Raw genomic sequence first — 20,713 nt, 5'->3', positions numbered from 1 at the left:
AAAAATAATAAAAATATATGTTTTCTTTTGTGTTTTTTGTTTTACCTTCAACCTTTTTTAAACTAAGGGCCAAGCGAGCATTAAATACTGGGCTAGCAACTTTAGGAAACTTGTTCTTTAATAAAATTAAATGAAAACAAGAAAGTCGAATTTCATTTACCCTTGCAGATATTTCCAAAATTAAATATTCTTGAAAACATTAAAATTTATGATTTACTTGCGTATATGCTTAAAAGCATTGGATCTATTAGGTTTGCAGCTCAATTATTCGATAGTTCCTATGGCAGCTTTATGAGATCGTTTTCCGATTTTAATAGAATTACGCTTTTAATTCTAAACTGTCAAATTTTTAATAAGTCACAAAGAATTAAAGAGAAAAAATTTTCAAACTTAAAGTTACATTTAAAATTTTTTTTTTATTATTTTGTTGTTTTTATGGTAGCTACATGATATAGTCGTCCGATTTTGGTCAAATTATAACCGTATTTCTGAAATATTTAACCATTATTATATATCGAAGAACAGAAAAAATATTAAAAAAACAGCAAAGTTGTAATTTTTTTTTAATTTAATTTTCCGATTGTTTCTATGGGAGCTATATCCTATAGTCGTCCGATCCGGCTGAGTGCGAAAAAAAATAAGTTTCTGTTCCTCTGTCCTCTCAGTTTATGGTATTTCCTTTCATTTTAATTTCAGAGAGTTAAGTGAAATCAACGAGAAAAGAAAGAAGGGGAAGAGGGAAAAAAATATATATTTTTTTAGATCGGAATCCAACCCTAAAATGTTGGTGAAAATTTATGAACGAGCGTTTATGAAGTATGAGAAAACGGGCTTACGTTCAGGTTTGATTTTATACTTTTCACAGGAATTTTTTCTGGGTGTACAGTTCGTAAAGACTTGCCACTTGCCAAAAGTGGAAAACAATTTTATGGAGCGACAAAATTTAATTTCCTAATTTGGAATAATTTACATATAGTAAATTGAAAAAATAGTTTTTTGGAAAAGATGCAAGGATGTAAGAACTTCGGCTTGCCGATTTCACTTTGCTTAGCTAAGTTTAAAGCTAAATTGACGATGCTAGAAATTTCTTTGTCGCCCATAGTTGTCGATAACTATGAATTTATAGTGCTTATACAGACTTTTAAAAAAATATATGTAAAATGATATTTGTGGCTATTTTTGGTTGCCTTCTCTCACATATTGGAGTGTGCTTGCCATATAACAAAATGCACAAGGTCCTTCGGAACAAACATATCTGACACATAACATATCTGACCCTTAAAGAAATCAGATATGGATATGGCAGTCACAGCAGGACATTAAAACATGAAAATAAAAACAGCACAAAAATGGATGTACAATTTTTTGGAAGGTGTTGCAAGTTTTTCTTGGTAGTTACTATTGCGTTTTTGGGAAAACATTGCTGTACCAATTAGGGGGCTTTTGAAACATTGAAACCTCGCCCCCCGTGCATCCGCCTCTGTCTGAGTCATATTAATGTATATGGCCGTGTTCATCTGGCTTAGCGAGTTTCAATGGCTTCTATTCCCCAATGGGATTTATTGGTTGTAAACGGATTATACGCTCAGGGTACTTCAACACCGACTTCCGAAGCGACTTGGTCGAGCGCCAATGGCAGCCCAAAATATCCTCTATAAGAAAAATTGTTTTTGCAGTTACCAACCACCACCCACCAGCCACCGCCCACCGCCCACCGCCCACCGCCCACCGCCTACCGCCCACTCCACTTGTCCATATTTAAAGTCACCCGGACCCACACCCAAGTTGCGCCCAGCAGAGCTGTTCCATTTATTTCATTAGCGTCCTGTGCCTGTGCCTGTGCCTGTGCCCTTTCCTCACATCGCTGATACGCCGTATTGTTGGTGTTATCCTTGCATGACTGATGTCGCTGTTGCTCCGTTACTGTTGAAATTACACATTTTTGTGGTTGCTTCCTGGGGTGCGTGCGTCTTGGGATTAGCTGGCCTTTGTCCTTGTCCCAGACCAGATCGGCTTGCTGTTTAAATACCGTTTAACAATTTCCCGTCGTCGAGCAGTGGCAATCTTGTTTGTGCCTTTCAGCTAATAGCAAATGAGCAAAGACTACACTTGTAAAAAATATTTACAAATTTTATAAATTCATTTGAAATGCTATAAAATGCTTTTAATGAGCAAACAAGTTTTTCGCACATTTTTTTTCCAATTATTTGCAACTTACCGCTTGAATGGCACTAGCGAGACACTAAATGAGTTATTTCTTCACTGAAGTTGTTTAGGTTTGGTTAAAAAAGACATTTGCCTTTTCACGCCAAGTTGTTAAATTGCACACGTGAACAGATTACCTTTAAATGGAATTCTTTTTTAAAATATATAATTTATTTTTATATTAAATTGTTTTGTAAAGTATACTTTATCCTATTTCTTAGTAAAAAAAAAAAAACAGATAAACTAAATACAAATTTTGTTTTTCTTATATCTCTAGAATAAAAAAAACAAGAAAGGAAGCAAACTTCGGCAAACCGAAGATCATATACCCTTGCAGCTATTGCAAAAAATAAATGTTCTTGAAAACATTGAAATAATGATTAACTTGCGTATATGTTTAAAACATATGTTAATAAAACTAAAATCGTAATTCTGAACTGTCAAATTATTAATAAGTCACAAAGAATTAAAAAAAATATTGCAAATAGAAAAGTTACACTTTTTCAAAATATTGTTCTTAATATTTTTATTGTTTCTATGGAAGCTTTAAGTTATAGTCGTCCGATTTTGATGAAACCGTAATTTTAAAATATTTAACCATTACTAAATGTCAAAGAACGAAAAAAAATTAAATCATTCCGACTTACATATATACTACCTGCAATAGAAGGACAACTCTAGGGAAAGTTTCATACAGACAGCTTTAAAACTGAGGGACTAGTTTGCGTAGAAACGGACGGACAGACGGACGGACAGACGGACATGGCTAGATCGACTCTCCTAGTGATGCTGATCAAGAATATATATACTTTATAGGGTCGGAAATGTCTTCTTCAATCCTTCGTTGCAAACTTCTGACTGAAGTTTTCCCTCTGCAAGGGTATAAAAAAGCTATTTACTGAAATATTTTAGTTTTCACTTTTATACAAAGTTTATTTAATAAACGCTTCAAGGAGATTTTTGCGAGTGTATGCTTTCTACCCCCGTATCTGATTTCGTTGGTTATCAAGGATGTATGTATTTTCTATTGTTAGTTAAGACTCGACGAAATTCATCAACTCCTTTGGGACTGGTGATTATCAAACAATTTGCACGCATTACGGTCTTCTATTTGACAAGAATCATTTAAATTATCATTCAATAAAGTAAGTATGCAGTTGTACCAACGAAAAATTTGCCTTAAATATGAAAATGGCTTAAGCAACTAAAACAATTGGAATATTAAAAATAAACGAAAAAAAAATATTTTCTTTTCTAAATTTAATTTTTTTTAGTAATTCTTTTGAACATAGGAATTTTTAAAATCGGAAAACGCTATCATATATCATTGATATTTTCGTAGCTTCAATGGTTTTTAATGTGTACTCATGTAGTTCTAAATTTAAATGTTTAATTTTTGCAATAGCTGCAAAAGTATATAAACTTCGGCTTGACGAAAAATTCAGAATTACGTTTTTAATTTTTTTTCAAATCGGAAATTGATTTCATAGAGCTGCCATAGAAACGATCGAACGATTCATCTGAAAATCATCGTAGCTTCATTGTTTTAAAAAATAATTCGAAATTTAGACGTTTTAAAGTATATTTGATTTATGCAAAGCTGTAAGGGTGAACAAACTTCAGTTTGTTTGCTTCTTTTCTTGTTATCTTAAAAAAAACTTGTACAAAAATTACAAAATATAAAAATTACATTTAAATACAATTTTTTTTTATATTTTTATAGTTTTTACATCTATATGATATAGTCGTCCGATTTTGATTAAATTTAAACCGTTATTCTAAAATATATTACCATTACTATATGTCGAAGAACTAAAAAAATATTAAAAAACAGCAAATTTATAATTGTTTTTAAATTTATTTTTCCGATTTTTCCTATGGGAGCTATATGATATAGTCGTCCGATCCGGCTCGTTCCGACTTATATACTACCTGCAATAGAAAGACAACTTTTGGGAAAGTTTCATGCAGATAGCTTTAAAACTGAGAGACTAGTTTGCATATAAACGGACGGATAGACGGAAATAGCTAGATTGACTCTCCTAGTGATGCTGATCGAGAATATATATACTTGATAGAATCGGAAATGTATCCTTCAATAATAAATATATTACCATTACTATATGTCGAAGAACTAAAAAAATATTAAAAAACAGCAAATTTATAATTTTTTTTAAATTAATTTTTCCTATTAATTTTATTATTTTTGATGCTTTTATGGGAGAGATGAGAAGTTGGTAAACGATGGAGCTGCGTTCCCTGCTGGCGGTCACTTCGATCGCTGTTTCTTTTATCAATATTTTTTTAGTACTAGATGGCTTAAAGAATTTTAGAAATCGATTGTGCAAAAATGTTATAGCGGTGAAATTTTTCTTAATTCTCCAATCAGAACATTTTTCGTAGGATTGTTGCCAGTTCTGCTTCTATAAAATGCATAAAAAGCTTCATTGAATTTCTATTTGAAAAGATTGGCTTGCCTGTCCTAACACAGTCTGAGAAAAACTAAAATAAGAACATTATAAAGGGAACGTAACGCACCTGCTCCCATACATTTGGAAACGATTCTTATCAATTTTTGAAGCGGTCACACGTTTCACTTTACTGTGGGATGGAGTTCGACGATAGCTAGAATTCAGGAATTTGATAAGTCATCCTGCAAGTGGCGTTCCGATGGCAATCGATGGCGAAGTCTCCTAATAATGTATGCGTTCAAGATTCATTCTTTTCTTCCAGCAAAGCAGAAACCACAAATAATATTCCGAAATCTATAAGATCTAAGTATCATATTATAAATTAATAGTTCTTAAATGTTTAATGTTTAAATGTTGTATACCATTTAAATATGCGAATAGGTTTAATTCAAGTTGAATACTATATTAGTTGATACAGGATTTGACAAGTATACGTAAGAATATATGTTCTTTTTTAATTCAACTACCACCAAATTTTTAAATTAACAAGAAAGAACGCTATTCGCTAGTCGAGATCCCCTACTACTAGAAACCTTTTACTCAGCTAAAAAATTTCAAACTAAATATTCGGAGTTCAGGTGGCGCCATCTGTCGGACTGCATAGTCAGCAATAAGAGAATGCAGACCCCCCATCTACCGCTAACAGTTCTTTCGTTCTGTCTCTCAACATCAGCGATTACCGGCAGAGCAGCGGCCGAGCAGCGGCAGAGCGGCGGCAAAAGACTTAATAACCCTATAACTTCTAAAATAATAGATAGAATAAAAAAAAAGTACAAAAGTACTTCTAACTTGACTCAGAGTGACGTGACAGACGTCTCCCTTATTTCTTTTTAAATGCACGATCCATAGAAGTATAGTTAGTATTTAAGATTTCTATTTAGACATTTTTCTGAGATTCATCTTCTGGCCCAGTTGTACTGAGGAACATAGGGGAGTTCATAGCCTTATGTTTGTAGTTGAAACTTGGATCATACCAGTCACTAAAACATATAAAAGCGAGTTGGCAGAATAAAGCAAGCACTTCAATTTATGCAGGACTCTGGCTCTAATCCGGACGAGCTCACGAAATGTGTGAATGGTTTATTTACATAAATACTCGCGCTCAACAAAGAACAATTATAAGTGGTTTTCATTAGGCTGGTCTTCTAAAGAACCCCATTTAGCAATAATAGATGTCATTGTGATCGCCTGCGATTTTAAAAAGAAAGTGTCGAGTACAAACAATAATAGTGATTTGAAAAAACTGTTCACTCATATAGTCTTTCAGTTTTGGTAAGATGAGATGTATGTATTGAATGACAAAGGGGGATTATTTTGCAAATCTTAATCGCATTGCTGGCAATCTTTTAAAGTGGTTTTGCGACTGGAAATCCCAAAAAAGGTGGCAATTTTGGCTAGGAGTCGACAAGATTAAGATTTTAACAATGTGCGTGGAGTAGGTAGATTTAAAATAATAAAACTGTTCAAAACACAAATACCGGGGAACCTTTACTTAGAACGCTTCTGAAGTACCCCTTAAGTATTTTCCAAGGAAGTGTAAAAAAAACAAATAAATAACATTATAAGCGATATTGAAAAAAAAAAATTATTATTTTCATTTATTTTAATTTTATTGATTTTGCTTAGAAATAATAAAACATTTTGAGTTTTATTTACACATAGAAAAATTGCCTACCAAAAGAATATGATCTCTGTCAATTAAAAGCAAAGTAGATATGTGGGCTGGTTGCTAATGTGTTAGCTCATCGTGTGGTGAAAATTAATTTACCCATCAAATTAAACATTTTTTTTTTTTAATTTCGAGATGGTTTGGTCAAGGTTTTAAAAAATGCGGATTAAAACTCACGAAGTTACATAGGATTGTGATAATATATTATTGTGATAAAATTATTTTCGGTTTTCAGGCGTGTATTTTTTAAGAATTAGCTTATGCTGTCGGAACTTAACTTAATTTATTCAAACTATTTTAGGAAACCTATCTTTAAACATGTATGGGAAAGTTTCGATGACCGAAATTGGTAAAACAGATCTGGAGATAAAAATAAAATTGAAAATAGGGAAATGGTACCATACAAAAAATGTTGAGTGTAATTTTTAAAATCATAATGGAGTCTGCACCGGAAAGTCAAGGTTTGATCTCTGGAGGATTTCATCGATTAAATTTGCAAGTCATTGTAATTTAACGAAGAATTTTGTTTTGAAAAAAATTCGGAAAAATAATGTAGAAATTTCGTGTTCTAGTACTAACGATTATCGTGGTATACTAATAGATTCAAGAAAGTAACCAAACTTCGGCATGTCGAATTTATATACACTTACAGCTGTACTTTTAAAACATTTAAGTTAAGTCGATCTATAGCAGCTATATTGTACCAAACAAAAAAAACCTTTTAAAGAGGTAAAAAATCGGGACGATCTCACCTCCAACGTACAAAATTTCTGTTATAAAATGTTGTGACGAAAAATGATTTAGCATTCGAATAAATTTGTACACATTTTTAATGTTTCACTTGCGTCCTACTTCAACAAAGAATTTAGGCATTTGTGGCTACACAGGCGGTTTTATTGCAAAATTCTGAAAAGCGCACATGGCGTTTAGAAACTTTGGCGTTTTAAAGCTAGCGGGAAAAAGCGTTAAGCCAGTGGGTTTTCTTAAAAAGTTAAAAAAATAAATAAATATAAATTTAAATAAAAATTTGCAACGCAGTGAATGACATGTTCTACGCTCTAAAGTATATATATTTTTGATCTGCATCACTGGGAGAGTCGATAAAGCCAAGACCCTCTGTCCGTCTCTCTCTTCGTTTCTACGCAAAAGTATTCTTTACTTTTAAAGCTTAAGTCTTATTTCGTTTGCAGGTATATAAGTCGAAACTGGACGGATTGGATCATATAACTCCCATGTGAACAATCAGAAAAATAGGTGAAAATAAGAGAGAACGCTATAGTCAAGTTCCCCGATTGTTTTATACCCGCTAAATAGTTAACAAATATCCAAATAAATATTCCCTCAGAAAATAATCAGGTTATAACTGGCGACGTCTGCTAAACTGCCTGGACAACACTAAAGTCCAGTAGCATTATCTTTTGCAGAGCAGTGGCAGAGCACACATGAACAGTAAGAACCGCACGCACATTGCAAATTGCTCTCACAAATTAGGTGCGTGCACTTCATGATCGAACTCCGTTTTTTAATATGCGGGACGTCATAAGCTAAATATAAATTGACAATAGCTTTTAAAAATATAGCTACCGATAGATATGACCGAAACATCCACCAAAACCCAATAGCTACGGTCTAACAGGTCACAGAGTGAAAGTACACACCTTCACGATTAGTGGGCGTGGCTTTGTTGCTCAAGCTTTTATACCTTCCGAGATCTCGACGTTCATACAGACGGACGGACAGTCGGACATGGCTAGATCGAATTTATACAAATATACGTATGGCTAACTATTTCAATTTCAATTTTTTTGAAATTGGTCATCAATATCAAATAAATAATGGAAATGACCGAGAAATTTAGCAGAAAAAATAGAGAATTTTGTTTTTGTAACAGCTGCATGGGTAAAAATAAATAACTTGGAACTTTGAGCGTCTATTTCTTGTTATTTTTTTATCTAAGTTATCAATCAACCAGCTGCGGCATCCCTTTTATTATTGTTTTAGTGTGGGTGGAACGCAAGTGGTAATGAATTATATTTTGATAATCAAAAACTATGGAACATCCGTTCGGCGTGTGAACAGTTTTTCACCTTCTCTTGTATCGCCATGTTTTCAAAACAGTTTAATTAAAACCTAAGCCCGTAAATAAGCAATCTGGTGGCGCTTTTATTGATTACCTACAATGCAAATTCAGTATACCTTGATCCCGTACATACAAAAGCAGTTCACTTAAACCGTTATGTGTATCGGATCTGTACACCGCATTGTGTAGGAACTAAACATTACTGCGGGTGCTAGAGAAAGACAGGTGTAGGTGTGTTCGCTCTGCTCAAGTCCCTTCCTCACTTTCAGTGGGCCCAACAAGGACAGCGCTAATGCGTGAACAGAATGAAGAGGACAGTCCACACATCTGTGACGTCTCTAGAATGCCACCCTCTGAGCTTGGCCAATGGGCACGCCGATCCAGGCGGGGCGTGGCCTGCCATGACCATCCGTACCGCTCGCACCCTTGTGGCCAGGCTCTCAGCCATTTTGCTCGGAATCAGACATAGTTCGAACACCGCGCCGACCGCACGTTACTGAGTTCCGACGATGTTCCGATTGATTCTCTGCAAATACAAGTATAATATTTACAATACAAAGTGTTCTCAAATCGTGTGCACGTCAAAAATCCAGTGCTTGAGTGGCTCCGATAAGCTAGTGTCGCTAATGTGTACATAATATGTACGACACATGATTACCTGTGACAGTGATTACCAATAATTGTTAACACTTATCAACACATTGAAGAAAGATCGCATCATCATCGCATGCGGACATGCCAGAACGACACCGCAACAATGGCGCAGTCAAATCGTAAGCTCACTTTAAAATGATACCTTTGTCAAATAATTCCAATCTAGATGATATTATATTTCATGTGTGAAATTGGCCCTAAATTATGCCAAAGCCCCGTAGTTTAAATTTCTAGTTGCCAAACACAGAAACTAACACTTACCCAAAACTGATCCAGCCTTTACAAAATAGGTTATAATTATGAAAATAGTTAAGTAAACAGAAAAATAGTATTTGACAAAAAAATGAATAGTTGAATTAGGTTTCCAATATTTCCCATGGCAGCTTCATGCTCGTCGTTCCAACTTATCTCCCTTCTGCAATAGGAAATGAACGGGCAGACCGGACACACCGACAGGCAGACACACTCTCCTAGTGCTGCTGATCCAGAATATATATACTTTATAGGGTCGGAAATGCCTACTTTGCTGTGTTGCAAACTTCAGACTGCAATTATAATACCCTTTGCAAGGGTATAACAAGAAGAATGCTTTAGTAGAGTGCATTGACGTTTAGATACCCATTACTCTGGTACCTATTTTCAAAATAAGTATGACCTCCGGGGTCATAATAATGTTATAATAATATATCGATTTTAAAGATTTTATCGATTTGTGGGCGTTAAAGTGGCAGTGGACACATTTCGAAATAAAGTTTCGCTGTGTAGGCATAACTAGAATCTATATGTTAAGTCCCAAATCTCAAACTTTTATAGTTTCCGAGATCTCTACGTTATTACGTCGTTCAGACGGACATACTGTCATGGGCAGATCCACTCGGCTATTGATCCTGGCTAGCAATATATATATATATTTTAATGGAAACATACTTTTTAACGAATACAATACATCCTTTTACTCTACGAGTATCAAGTTTAAAAAGTATAATTTTTCTCACCTTCAAAACACCAATATACAAAAAAACCGAAACTTTAAAATAAGCGTCTTGAAAATGAACTACAGGCAGTATTAAAAGTATAAGTACTAATAACATAAGGTCTATGCTATGTGGTTTTGTTTCTATAGCGAAGAGTCAAAAATACAAACAATACATTATTAATTGTATACAACATATTATGAGGCCTATACTCTGTAGTTTAAAATCTTCTACTGTAAAACCAGGATAATTCGGAATCAAAACGCGTTACCACAAGCAAAGTTAAAATAGTAAAAAAAATAAAAAAAAAACAAAAAAGGATCAATAAAATTGTGTCCTCGATGGTAATGCACGACATAAATATACTTTTTTGGGAGTGATATCGCGAAATGTAATTGGGGTATGACGCTACATTGTTGGCCTCATTCATTAACGGATTCATTCAAGCTCAGAAAGAGACAACTATAATGTATGGATATTGCTTGAGACTTTTAATAAGTCCACGGACACACTTGCTTTTAAACGTTAAGTTCCAGCTTTAAGCCTAGTACTCAGACTGACGAACAGTTTGGCCAGCGAAAAACTTTGTTCTTTCTAGTGAGACCTAAGTTTTCAGAGTTTACCCCAGATCGTGCGCTTCGGTCGGCGATAAATTTGGTATTGGAATGGTGGCAGATTCGCGTCTTTTTCGAGTTTTTGTCGTTTTTCCCTCCATTTCGCTTGCAAGTTCAGATCCAACAACGCCAAAGATTTAAGTTTTAATTCTTTTCGCCAGAGCTGACAAACATTCATCGAGAGTTCATCCCAGACGTCTGGCAACGCTCTGCACATTTCTAGTATTTTTTCCGTCGATCTGAGTACCGACGTGCAAAAATTTGCCTCTCGCTCTCTCTCAACGGCGGCGAACGGTTGTCGTCGATCTGAGTACTAGGCCTTGTTGTAAAAGTAAGTTATCCCGGTTATTTTAACGTATAAAGGTTTGCTTTTCTTCTAACTTTTATTTGCTAAAAATCATTACACTTTTCGGTTACGAACTCAGCAGTCTTTTTATTTTGAATTTGCAATTTTCCGTCTTTTTATCATATCCGGCAATGATTTTTTTTGAAAGTATTGTATTTTCCAGCTACTACGAACAGGTTTTCATTTATTTACAAAAGAAAAATTAGCGTGACAAATACGCTGCCTAGGCGAACAACTATTTATGTTTTTGCTTTCCTTGGTTCTCTTTTAAAGAGAACTAACAGTTTTGTAATTCTCTCTCCCTCTCTCTCTGTCTCTCATCTGAACAACAGTCGATCAGTGGCTGAGCAGCGGCAGAGGGCGGCAGAGGCGCCATAACTTCTAGGATAACAGATAACAGCTCGATTAAAAAAAATGTTTGTGTCTGCCGATAGATATGGCCGAAACTCGCACTCAGAACCAACCCCTACGTTCTAACATGTCTCAGGAAGACAGTACATACTTTCTCGATTTGTGGGCGTTACAGTGGGCGTGCCTCCGTTTTGAAATAAACTTGCACTGCTCAGGAACTACTAGAATCTGCATGCCAAGTCCCAAATCTCTAGCTTATATAGTTTCCGAGATCTCGACATTCACACAGACGGACAGACGGACATGGCTAGATCGACTCGGCTATTGATCCTGATCAAGAATGTATGTACTTTATAGGGTCGGAAACGCTTCCTTCTACCTGTTACAAACCTTGTAACGAATACAATATACCCATTCACTCTACGAGTAACGGGTATAAAAATTTCGAACAAAACAACGCCCTGTTCTTTTGCTGATAAATCGAAAAGTGGCGAAATTGTCGGTGACCGTTAGTTATTTTATCATTTGAAAACATTAAATTGTACTAAAAATTAACTTTCAGGATATTTAATTGGATTTTATACTATAGTACAACTTATTTTCTCCAATTTTAAAAAGTCAAGGCCACCTTTACCATGTCTTGTATTATAAATTGAAACTGACTTATACTTTAAATTCTTTGATTTTTTAAGTAGAAATTACCCGGCATTACAAATTTATAGTCTTTTGTAGTTTTTAAAATAAATAGCTATAGGAAATCCGTTTAAATATCCATATGAAATACTGTTTAATCCGATATTAAGAAACACAGAAGACTGTAGATTCTAGAGCCCTGCATGATGGAGTCATGGGCCCCATGAAAAAAGGGTTGACTCATATTTTAAAACATAGGTTCTAGTAAATCAAATCAAAAATATTTAAGGTTCGAATGGCTCAGGTCATGTAAAGTTGACATGATCGTTTGTATCTGATCCAAAACGAAAAAGCTCATGGGGCTCATGACTCCCATGGCTCATGACTCCAGTAACTCACAGAACAGATCAGCATTATCAAAATTCAGAGGCACAATGAACACGCTGCTCAAAAAAGTAGTGCCCAAAATGTCCGGTTGCGATTATAGACTTCTCCGTTAAGTCGGAGCACAAACCGCGAATTCTTTGGAGCAGGAGGACCATTTTATTTCGCGCCAACAGAGTTTTCGAGCCCCTTGCCCAAAAACTCTAAAGTTTTTTTGTTCAACAAGTTGATTATAATCATAATTCGTCTGTGCTCTTAATATTATTATGTAAATAGATCATTTTTTTGATCTCTTTGATATAATAGCGGCCATTTTCTCTCAAATCAAATTTCCTGCTTGGGAAAATGTTCTTTCCAATGAGGCGCTGCTTGCTGGTAAGTTTGTTTAATTGGTGTTCCACTACTTGAGGCGATCAAAGTCTTCTGTGTATTGATATATTCGGACAAGAACAGAACTTATATGCTCAAATAATTTTTATATACAAAAATTAAACAAAACAAAGGTTTTTCCTAAATAAAATATTCAAAATATTTTTTCGATTCGTTCGTTTATTGGAGCTCAAAGAAGGGAATGCTGGATCAAAACTCTTTTATTTTGACACGAGTCACTTCACGAGCTACATGAGCTGTACTTATGAATCAAGTAGATCATAGATCATGTTATGAGCTATGACTCATAGGAGTCATGAGCCCCATGAGCTATGACTTAGAAAACATGGGGGATCGAATGGCTCAGGAAAAAAGGGAACTATGACTCCAATCATTCAGGGCTTTAGTAGTTTCCAAGAGAAATTAAAATTGCTTGAAGATATTTTTTTAGACGCACTTTAGGCTTGCTATTCAGGCTATCAAAATTGATCCCAAAACAAAAAACTTCATATAAAACATGAAAGGCAGCAAGCTTCGGCAAGCCGAAGTTTATATACCCTTTCAGCTAACAGAAATTAAGTAATCTTGATTTTCAGCTAAATTATTCGATCGTTTCCATGGAACAGATTTTCCGATTTGAATAAAATGAAATGCGTAAATCTGAACTATAAAAATATAACTATGTCCAAAAGAAATTTAAAAATAAATTCTCAAAAAAAGAAATTACCTTTTTTTTATTATTTTGATGGTTCTAATGGGAGTTACATGATGTAGTCCTTTGATTTAAATGAAATTTAAACTACATCTCGAAGAACTAAAAACCACATCATAGAAAAGGACGGACAGACGGACGGACGGACAGACGCACATGGCTAAATCGCCTCTCCTAGTGATGCTGATCAAGAATATATATACTTTATAGGGTCGGAAATTGCTCATTTACTGCGTTGCAAACTTCTCACTGAAACTTGTATACCCTCTGCAAAGGTATAATAACGACAAAAAAAACCAAAACTATAGTTAAACAAATTTTATTTTGGAACTTGCGATGACAAGGATTTGAACTCTTGGCCTCCAGCTGAAAAAAACTTATAAAAATAGAACAATTTCTTGTTAATATAATTTTCTAAAATAAAATGCGGATTCGCCCTTTATTAATAAAAAAGAAATCGTCATAATTTTAAGAAAACTACCCACTGCCAGGGTGGTGAAATTAAAAAAAAACAAGAAAGAAAGCAAACTTCGGCAAGCCGAAGTTCATATACCCTTGCAGCTATTGCATGAATTAAACATTTTTGAAAACATTTAAATTATGATTTACTTGAGTATATGCTGAAAAACATTGAAACTATGATGATTTGCAGCTCAATTGTTTGATAGTTATTTTATATATTTTTATTATTTCTATGGGAGCTATATGCTATTGACGTCCGATTTTGATAAAATTTAAACCATAATTCTGAAATAAATAAACATTGCTATATGTCGAAGAACTAAACAAAAAATTAAAAAACAGAAAAGTTACATTTTTTTTCAATTATTTTTCCGATTGTTCCTATGGGAGCTATATGCTATAGTCATCCGATCCGGCTCGTTCAGACTTATATACTACCTGCAATAGAAAGACAACTTTTGGGAAAGTTTCATGCAGATAGCTTTAAAACTGAGAGACTAGTTTGCATATAAACGGACGGACAGACGGACAGACGGACAGACGGACAGACGGACGGACAGACGGACATGGCTAGATCGACTCTACTAGTGATGCTGATCAAGAATATATATACTTTATAGGGTCGGAAACGTCTCCTTCACTGCGTTGCAAACTTCTGACTGAAATTATAAACCCTCTGCAAGGGTATAAAAATTGTCTTTAGTCATAGAAAAAACATGCTTCTTCTTCTTTAATATCTCCATTTTGACTTTTAATTCTATTGCGATTTCGAATCATGAGCGATTTTATGAGTGCTTACAAAAAATTCACAATAATTTCATACTAAATAGTATAAGACCTATGTTTAGCAGTTCAATACTATAGTATTGAAGCACATGTGCTTTAAAAATAACATCGTACTACAATTTTGGGCTATTCGGTAAATACATTAATTTAGAAAGTAAACTCCTTATATTATTTACTATTGAACTAATACTTATGCTTTAGTTAAAGTTTATTTAGTTTATTTTTAAAACGTAGGTACTTATTATTTTTAACTTTCGGTTTTTTAGAGTTTGGCGACTTCAAAAATACAAATTTTGATCGAGTCGAGTCGAATTATCTATAACTGCTCAGTTTGATATTACTTTACCGTGTTTTTAAGATTAAGCCTAGCCTAAGTTTTGACTTGCAATCTATAACAATAATATGTGAGCCGCACCTTATCATTTGCCTTCTCATTTTTACACATATATACTGATCGTCGTAGATATTGATTTACTTAAAGCCTGAAGAGTACTCTTGGTATATCATTCAAAACAAACAAAAACTCTTCATCACTTCGAAAGTGGCGTCAAGAGGAGTACTCATTAACATAAATGCCTAAGATCAACATTGAATTGAGCATTGGCCATTCCGTAGACCGCACAGTAAGATGAAAAATCACGAAAAGGGCTTCTTGTGGTGAAAAACCATTTTAAACTGTGGGGATCTGATACATATGTATGTATGTCGGCTATTATATTAACCACTTTCTTACACAACAAGAAAGGAAGCAAATTTCGGCAATCCGAAGTTCATACGCCCTTGCAGCTATTAAATTAAATTAAATTAAATATTCCTGAAAAGATTAAAATCATGATTTACTTGCGTATATGTTTAAAAAAATTTAAGCTATGATGAATGCAGCTCTATTATTCGACTGTTCCTTTGGATAATAAAATTAAAAGCGTAATTTTGAACTGTCAAATAATTAAATAATCAAAAAGAATTAAAAAAGAAAAATTACAACATAGAAAAGTTACATTTAAAAAAAAACTTTTATATTCTTATTGTTTCCATGGGAGCTATATGATATATTCGTCCAATTTTAATGAAATTTAAACCGTAAATCGAAAATATTTAACCATTACTAAATGTCGAAGAACTAAACAAAAAATTAAAAAACAGCAAAGTTATAATATCTTTTATTTATTTTTCCGATTGTTCCTATGGGAGCTATGTGCTATAGTCGTCCGATCCGGCTCGTTCCGATTATGTAATACCTGCAATAGAAACACAACTTTTGGGAAAGTTTTGTGCAGACAGCTAATTTATTAAATGTAGCTAAAAAAAAGTTGTTTCCAGAGACTGGGCTCGAGTTAAAGTTTAAGGTTATTTATTGCGTTGCGCTAATGAAATCGTTTCAACAAGTATCAAAGAATTAACATTTAACATTAGGCTTTAAAAAAATTGTAAACACAATAAAACAAAAAGAAACATACGACTTTCCGAGGGATCGAACCCACGCCTCTCAGCTTCCCAACATTTTTAAGGGCAGCGTATTAGAGCGCTGAGCTACCAATTTTATAGGGCGATTTTTATGGATTCCATAGAATTTTTTATGACTTTTTGTTCTACAATTAGGGAGAGTTCGCCCTTTAATTATTGGAAACAAGAAAGGAAGCAAACTTCGGCAAGCCGAAGTTTATATACCCTTGCAGCTATTGCAAGAATTAAATATTTTTGAAAACATTAAAATTATGATTTACTAAAAAAACATTGAAGCAATGATGATTTGCAGCTCAATTATTAGATAGTTATTTTATATAATTTTATTATTTCTATGGGAGCTATATGATATAGTCGTCCGATTTTGATGAAATTTAAACCGTAATTCTGAAATATTTAACCATTACTATATCTCGAAGAACTAAAAAAAATTAAACAAGAAAGGAAGCAAACTTCGGCAAGCCGAAGCTTATATACCCTTGCAGCTATTGCAAAATTAAATATTTTTGAAAACATTAAAATTATGATTTACTTGCGTATATATCTAAAACCATTGAAGCAATGATGATTTATTAGATAGTTATTTTATATAATTTTATTATTTCTATGGGAGCTATATGATATAGTCGTCCGATTTTGAAATTTAATCCGTTATTCTGAAATATTAAACCATTACTATATGCCGAAGAACTAAAAAAAAAATTAAAAAACAGCAAAGTTATAATTTCTTTTATTTATTTTTCCGGTTGTTCCTATGGGAGCTATATGCTATAGTCGACCGATTTTGATGAAATTTAAACCATAATTCTGAAATAAATAAACATTGCTATATGTCGAAGAACTAAACAAAAAATTAAAAAACAGCAAAGTTATAATTTTTTTTCAATTATTTTTCCGATTGTTCCTATGGGAGCTATATGCTATAGTCGTCCGATCCGGCTCGTTCCGACTTATATACTACCTGCAATAGAAAGACAACTTTTGGGAAAGTTTCATGCAGATAGCTTTAAAACTGAGAGACTAGTTTGACGGACATTGCTAGATCGATTCTCCTAGTGATACTGATCAGGAATATATATACTTTATAGGGTTGGAAATGTCTCCTTCACTGCGTTGCAAACTTCTGACTGAAATTATAATACCCTCTGCAAGGGTATAAAAATGTGGGCATATGCTTGGATGAAATCGCCCCAGATTTAAAAAAAAATTCTTAAAAAAAAAATTCGACCTTAAACTACCGGCGATTTGTTATTTGGGCGATTCTTTAGTATTTAGAAAAATATTTCTATGAGTGCAGCTACAATATTTTAAAACATATACGCATGTAAATCGAAATTTACCTGCTTTAAAGACCAAGTAATGGTTGCACTAGCTGCAAGGGTATATAAACTTCGGCTTGTTTTAATACAAAATTCTGCATTAAAATGTGGTTAACACAGGGGTGTCCAAACTTTATCCATTTCTATATCGGTTGTTATCTGAGATTTTAAATTGACCAATGGAATACATTTCTGATGTCAATTGATAATAATGAAAATGAATTGTTTTTGTCTAACGTGTAAATCTAGTACTTGTTAAAAGAGGAGTTTCACGAATTTATTTTTTATTGTCATATCAACACACAACCTAAGCATTTGATCGTTACTAAGAATGTCTTTTGTTTGCTTTGGACAGGTTCGATTTGGTGATCTTCGCGGATGGAAACAAAAAAACGCTGTAGTCTGGATGTAAGCAAGGCAAATGGCTCACTCTGACTTGGCTGCTTCGCAGGCGACCACATCCGATCGGGATCATGTGAACACGTCGAGCAACGAGAATGTGCCCAAGCAGCCAACGTTGTCTAGTATCTATCCTCTTGGAACGCAGAGAAACTCCCACTCGCAGTCGCATTCGCACTCGCAAGCCACGACAATGGCTTTGGAACAGTACCGCCTGCAGTTGTACAACTACGCTTTGAGCATCGAACGCTTCCGCTGTCCGCAGTATGGCGCAGGAGGAGGTGGAGGAGTTGGAGGAGTTGGAGGAGTTGGAGGAGGTGGAGGAGCGGGTGCCCCGTGGCTGCACCTGAGCCCCTACGGACACCAGGGGTCGGGCAGCATTGCGGGAGCGAACCGCATGGCCGCCCTGTCGACCATTTCGCTGTTCCCGCAGACGCAGCGCATTTTCCAGCCAGAGGAGCCCAAGCCGCAGCACAGCTACATTGGGCTGATAGCCATGGCCATTCTGAGCTCGGCCGAACTGAAGTTGGTCCTCTCAGACATTTACCAGTACATTTTGGATAACTATCCGTATTTTAGAAGCCGCGGCCCGGGCTGGAGGAACTCCATCAGGCACAACCTCTCGCTAAACGACTGCTTTATCAAGTCCGGCCGCAGTGCCAATGGCAAGGGGCACTACTGGGCCATCCACCCGGCCAACATGGATGACTTCCGCAAGGGCGACTTCCGACGCCGCAAGGCCCAGCGCAAGGTGCGCAAGCACATGGGTCTGTCGGTGGACGACGCCAGCACCGACTCGCCCAGCCCGCCCCCCCTGGACCTCACCACCCCGCCTCCGCCCGGCGCGCAGTCCGCCCTTCCACTGTCGACTCTGGGATACCCGTACCCGCACCAGCAGTACATCGGCCAGTTCCTCAACCGGAGCTCGGCACCAGCCATCTCGTCCCACTATCCCGCCGATCCGCCCGTGCTCGTGCCGCGACTCCAGCCCACCCAGCTCGACCAGCTTCAGCTCCAGCTCCAGCAGCCGCATCAGCATCAGCACCAGCACCAGCATCAGCACATCGCCTACATCAACTCCACCACGACGACGACCATTGCGAACATGTTCTCGCAGACTCGCAAGCGGCAGTTCGACGTGGCCTCGCTGCTGGCACCCGACGTCCAGATCGTCGACATTGTGTCCGAGGACCAGGAGTCCGCGGTGAGACCAGCTGCCACCGCGAGGACGACGACCCAGACCCACACGGTCATCACGAAGCAGACCATACACCGCGAGGTTGTCCTGGGACTGGAGCAACCCGTGACCGACGCCGACATCGACATCGACACCGATGTCGATGTGGAGGTCAACGTCGATGTGGTAGACGAAGGCATCAATTCCCACCCCGACCCCGATCCCTATCCAGATGCGGATGCGGATGCGGATGCGGATGCGGATCCGGATGGGCAGGAAAAGAGCGGAGTGAAGCTGTTTGCCTCTGTTGAGGACAACAACTCGTACCTAAGCGATGGCAGACTGTCCGATCCAGATCCAGATCCAGATCCAGATCCTGATCCTGATCCTGATCCGGAAGATCTCGAGCAGCACCCTTACTCCGTGTCCAGCTCGGCGGCGAGGTCCTTGGGCAGCAGCAGCAGCCAGCACGAGGAGTCCAGTTCCCTGGAGGAGTGTCCCCCGCCCGCTGCGAGGCCTTCACCTCTCGGAGTGGCCATTCCCAACGCGTACATCGAACTCAACCAAGTCGATCCGCACATGCTGAGCAGGTACTACGGCACGTACATGGCCGCAGCTGCTCGACGAGCCACTATGGAGGCGTCCAAGACTGGACGGACGTCCTCGATAACGCCACCTCCGAAGACGGAAATAGTCTCACAGAAGCAGTAGATCAGATCAGACCGCCCACATTTCCCACACTGGTTAAATGTGACAGGGTCAATAGATATACTGCATATACTAGTTCATTTGAAGCCGACGACCCACCCTGCAATACAAACACATACATACCTAAATCGATACTTGATAAATAGGGTTCTTCAGTGTAGTTTTATATGTTTTAACGAGCGTAAATAAATGTTAAACTATTGTTAAACCTCGTAGGTTGCTAAATAAGTTAGTGACTTGATAAAACTCTGTACTGTAAATCTATCTCACTCATCCCGATAATCACAATTAATAAAGTCCAATTTTTAGTATGGTCCTAATCCTGGTCATTCCAAGTGTATTTTTGGGACACTCTTAAGTGGTTTGAGATTGTTTATTAACTATTCCAATGTAATGGTAAGACCATTTTAATAAATTAGTTTAAAATGTCCTACGTGGTGACGAAAACACTTGCGCATTTAGAACGCTATTGTCCGCAAATCGGACAACGGTTAGTTGAGACGTAGGGTATTATAATTTCAGTCAGAAGTTTGATCCTTAAAGTCTATATACTCTTGATCAGCATTGTCCATTTGTCCGTCTGTCAGTCTGCGCAAACTAGTCTTTTAGCTTAAAAGCTATTCTGCTAAAACTTTCCCAAAATTTTTCCATTTGTTGCAGGAACGAGCCGCCGGATCGGGCGACTGTAACATCCCATGAAAACCATTGGAATATTAAAAATATATTTTTTTAATATGTTTAGACTAGAAATGGTTTAATAACTCATAGGATGCCATCGAATCGATCGAATAATTGGGGTGGAAGTCATCATAGCTTCAATGGGTTTAAATGGGTATTATTATAATTCGAAATTTAGCTGTTTTATTTTTGCAAGCGTATGCGAACTTCGGCTTTCCGAAGTTTGCTTCCATTCTTGTTGTACCCTTGCAGAGGGTA

The 20,713-nt window shown here is 36.4% G+C and overlaps 1 protein-coding gene across 2 annotated transcripts; it reads left to right on the top strand.

Annotated features, from left to right (window-relative positions):
* The first annotated feature begins 8,159 nt into the window (after nucleotides 1-8,159).
* LOC108145274 lies at nucleotides 8,160-20,095 on the top strand. 2 transcript variants are annotated; one of them, XM_017270567.2, is made up of 3 exons: nucleotides 8,160-9,198; nucleotides 17,849-18,417; nucleotides 18,472-20,095. In XM_017270567.2, the coding sequence occupies exons 2-3, from the start codon at nucleotides 17,915-17,917 to the stop codon at nucleotides 19,778-19,780; spliced, it is 1,812 nt and encodes a 603-aa protein (XP_017126056.1). In that variant the 5' UTR covers nucleotides 8,160-9,198; nucleotides 17,849-17,914; the 3' UTR covers nucleotides 19,781-20,095. The 2 variants fall into 2 exon arrangements, with proteins under 2 accessions (XP_017126056.1, XP_017126055.1); XM_017270566.2 differs by having other exon boundaries at nucleotides 8,163-9,198; nucleotides 17,849-20,095.
* Nucleotides 20,096-20,713: the final 618 nt, after the last annotated feature.

The sequence above is a fragment of the Drosophila elegans genome, unplaced genomic scaffold (assembly GCF_018152505.1).
Source record: "Drosophila elegans isolate 14027-0461.03 unplaced genomic scaffold, ASM1815250v1 contig_349, whole genome shotgun sequence".
Taxonomy (NCBI): Eukaryota; Metazoa; Arthropoda; class Insecta; order Diptera; family Drosophilidae; genus Drosophila; species Drosophila elegans.
This window is presented reverse-complemented; position numbering and strand designations above follow the sequence as displayed.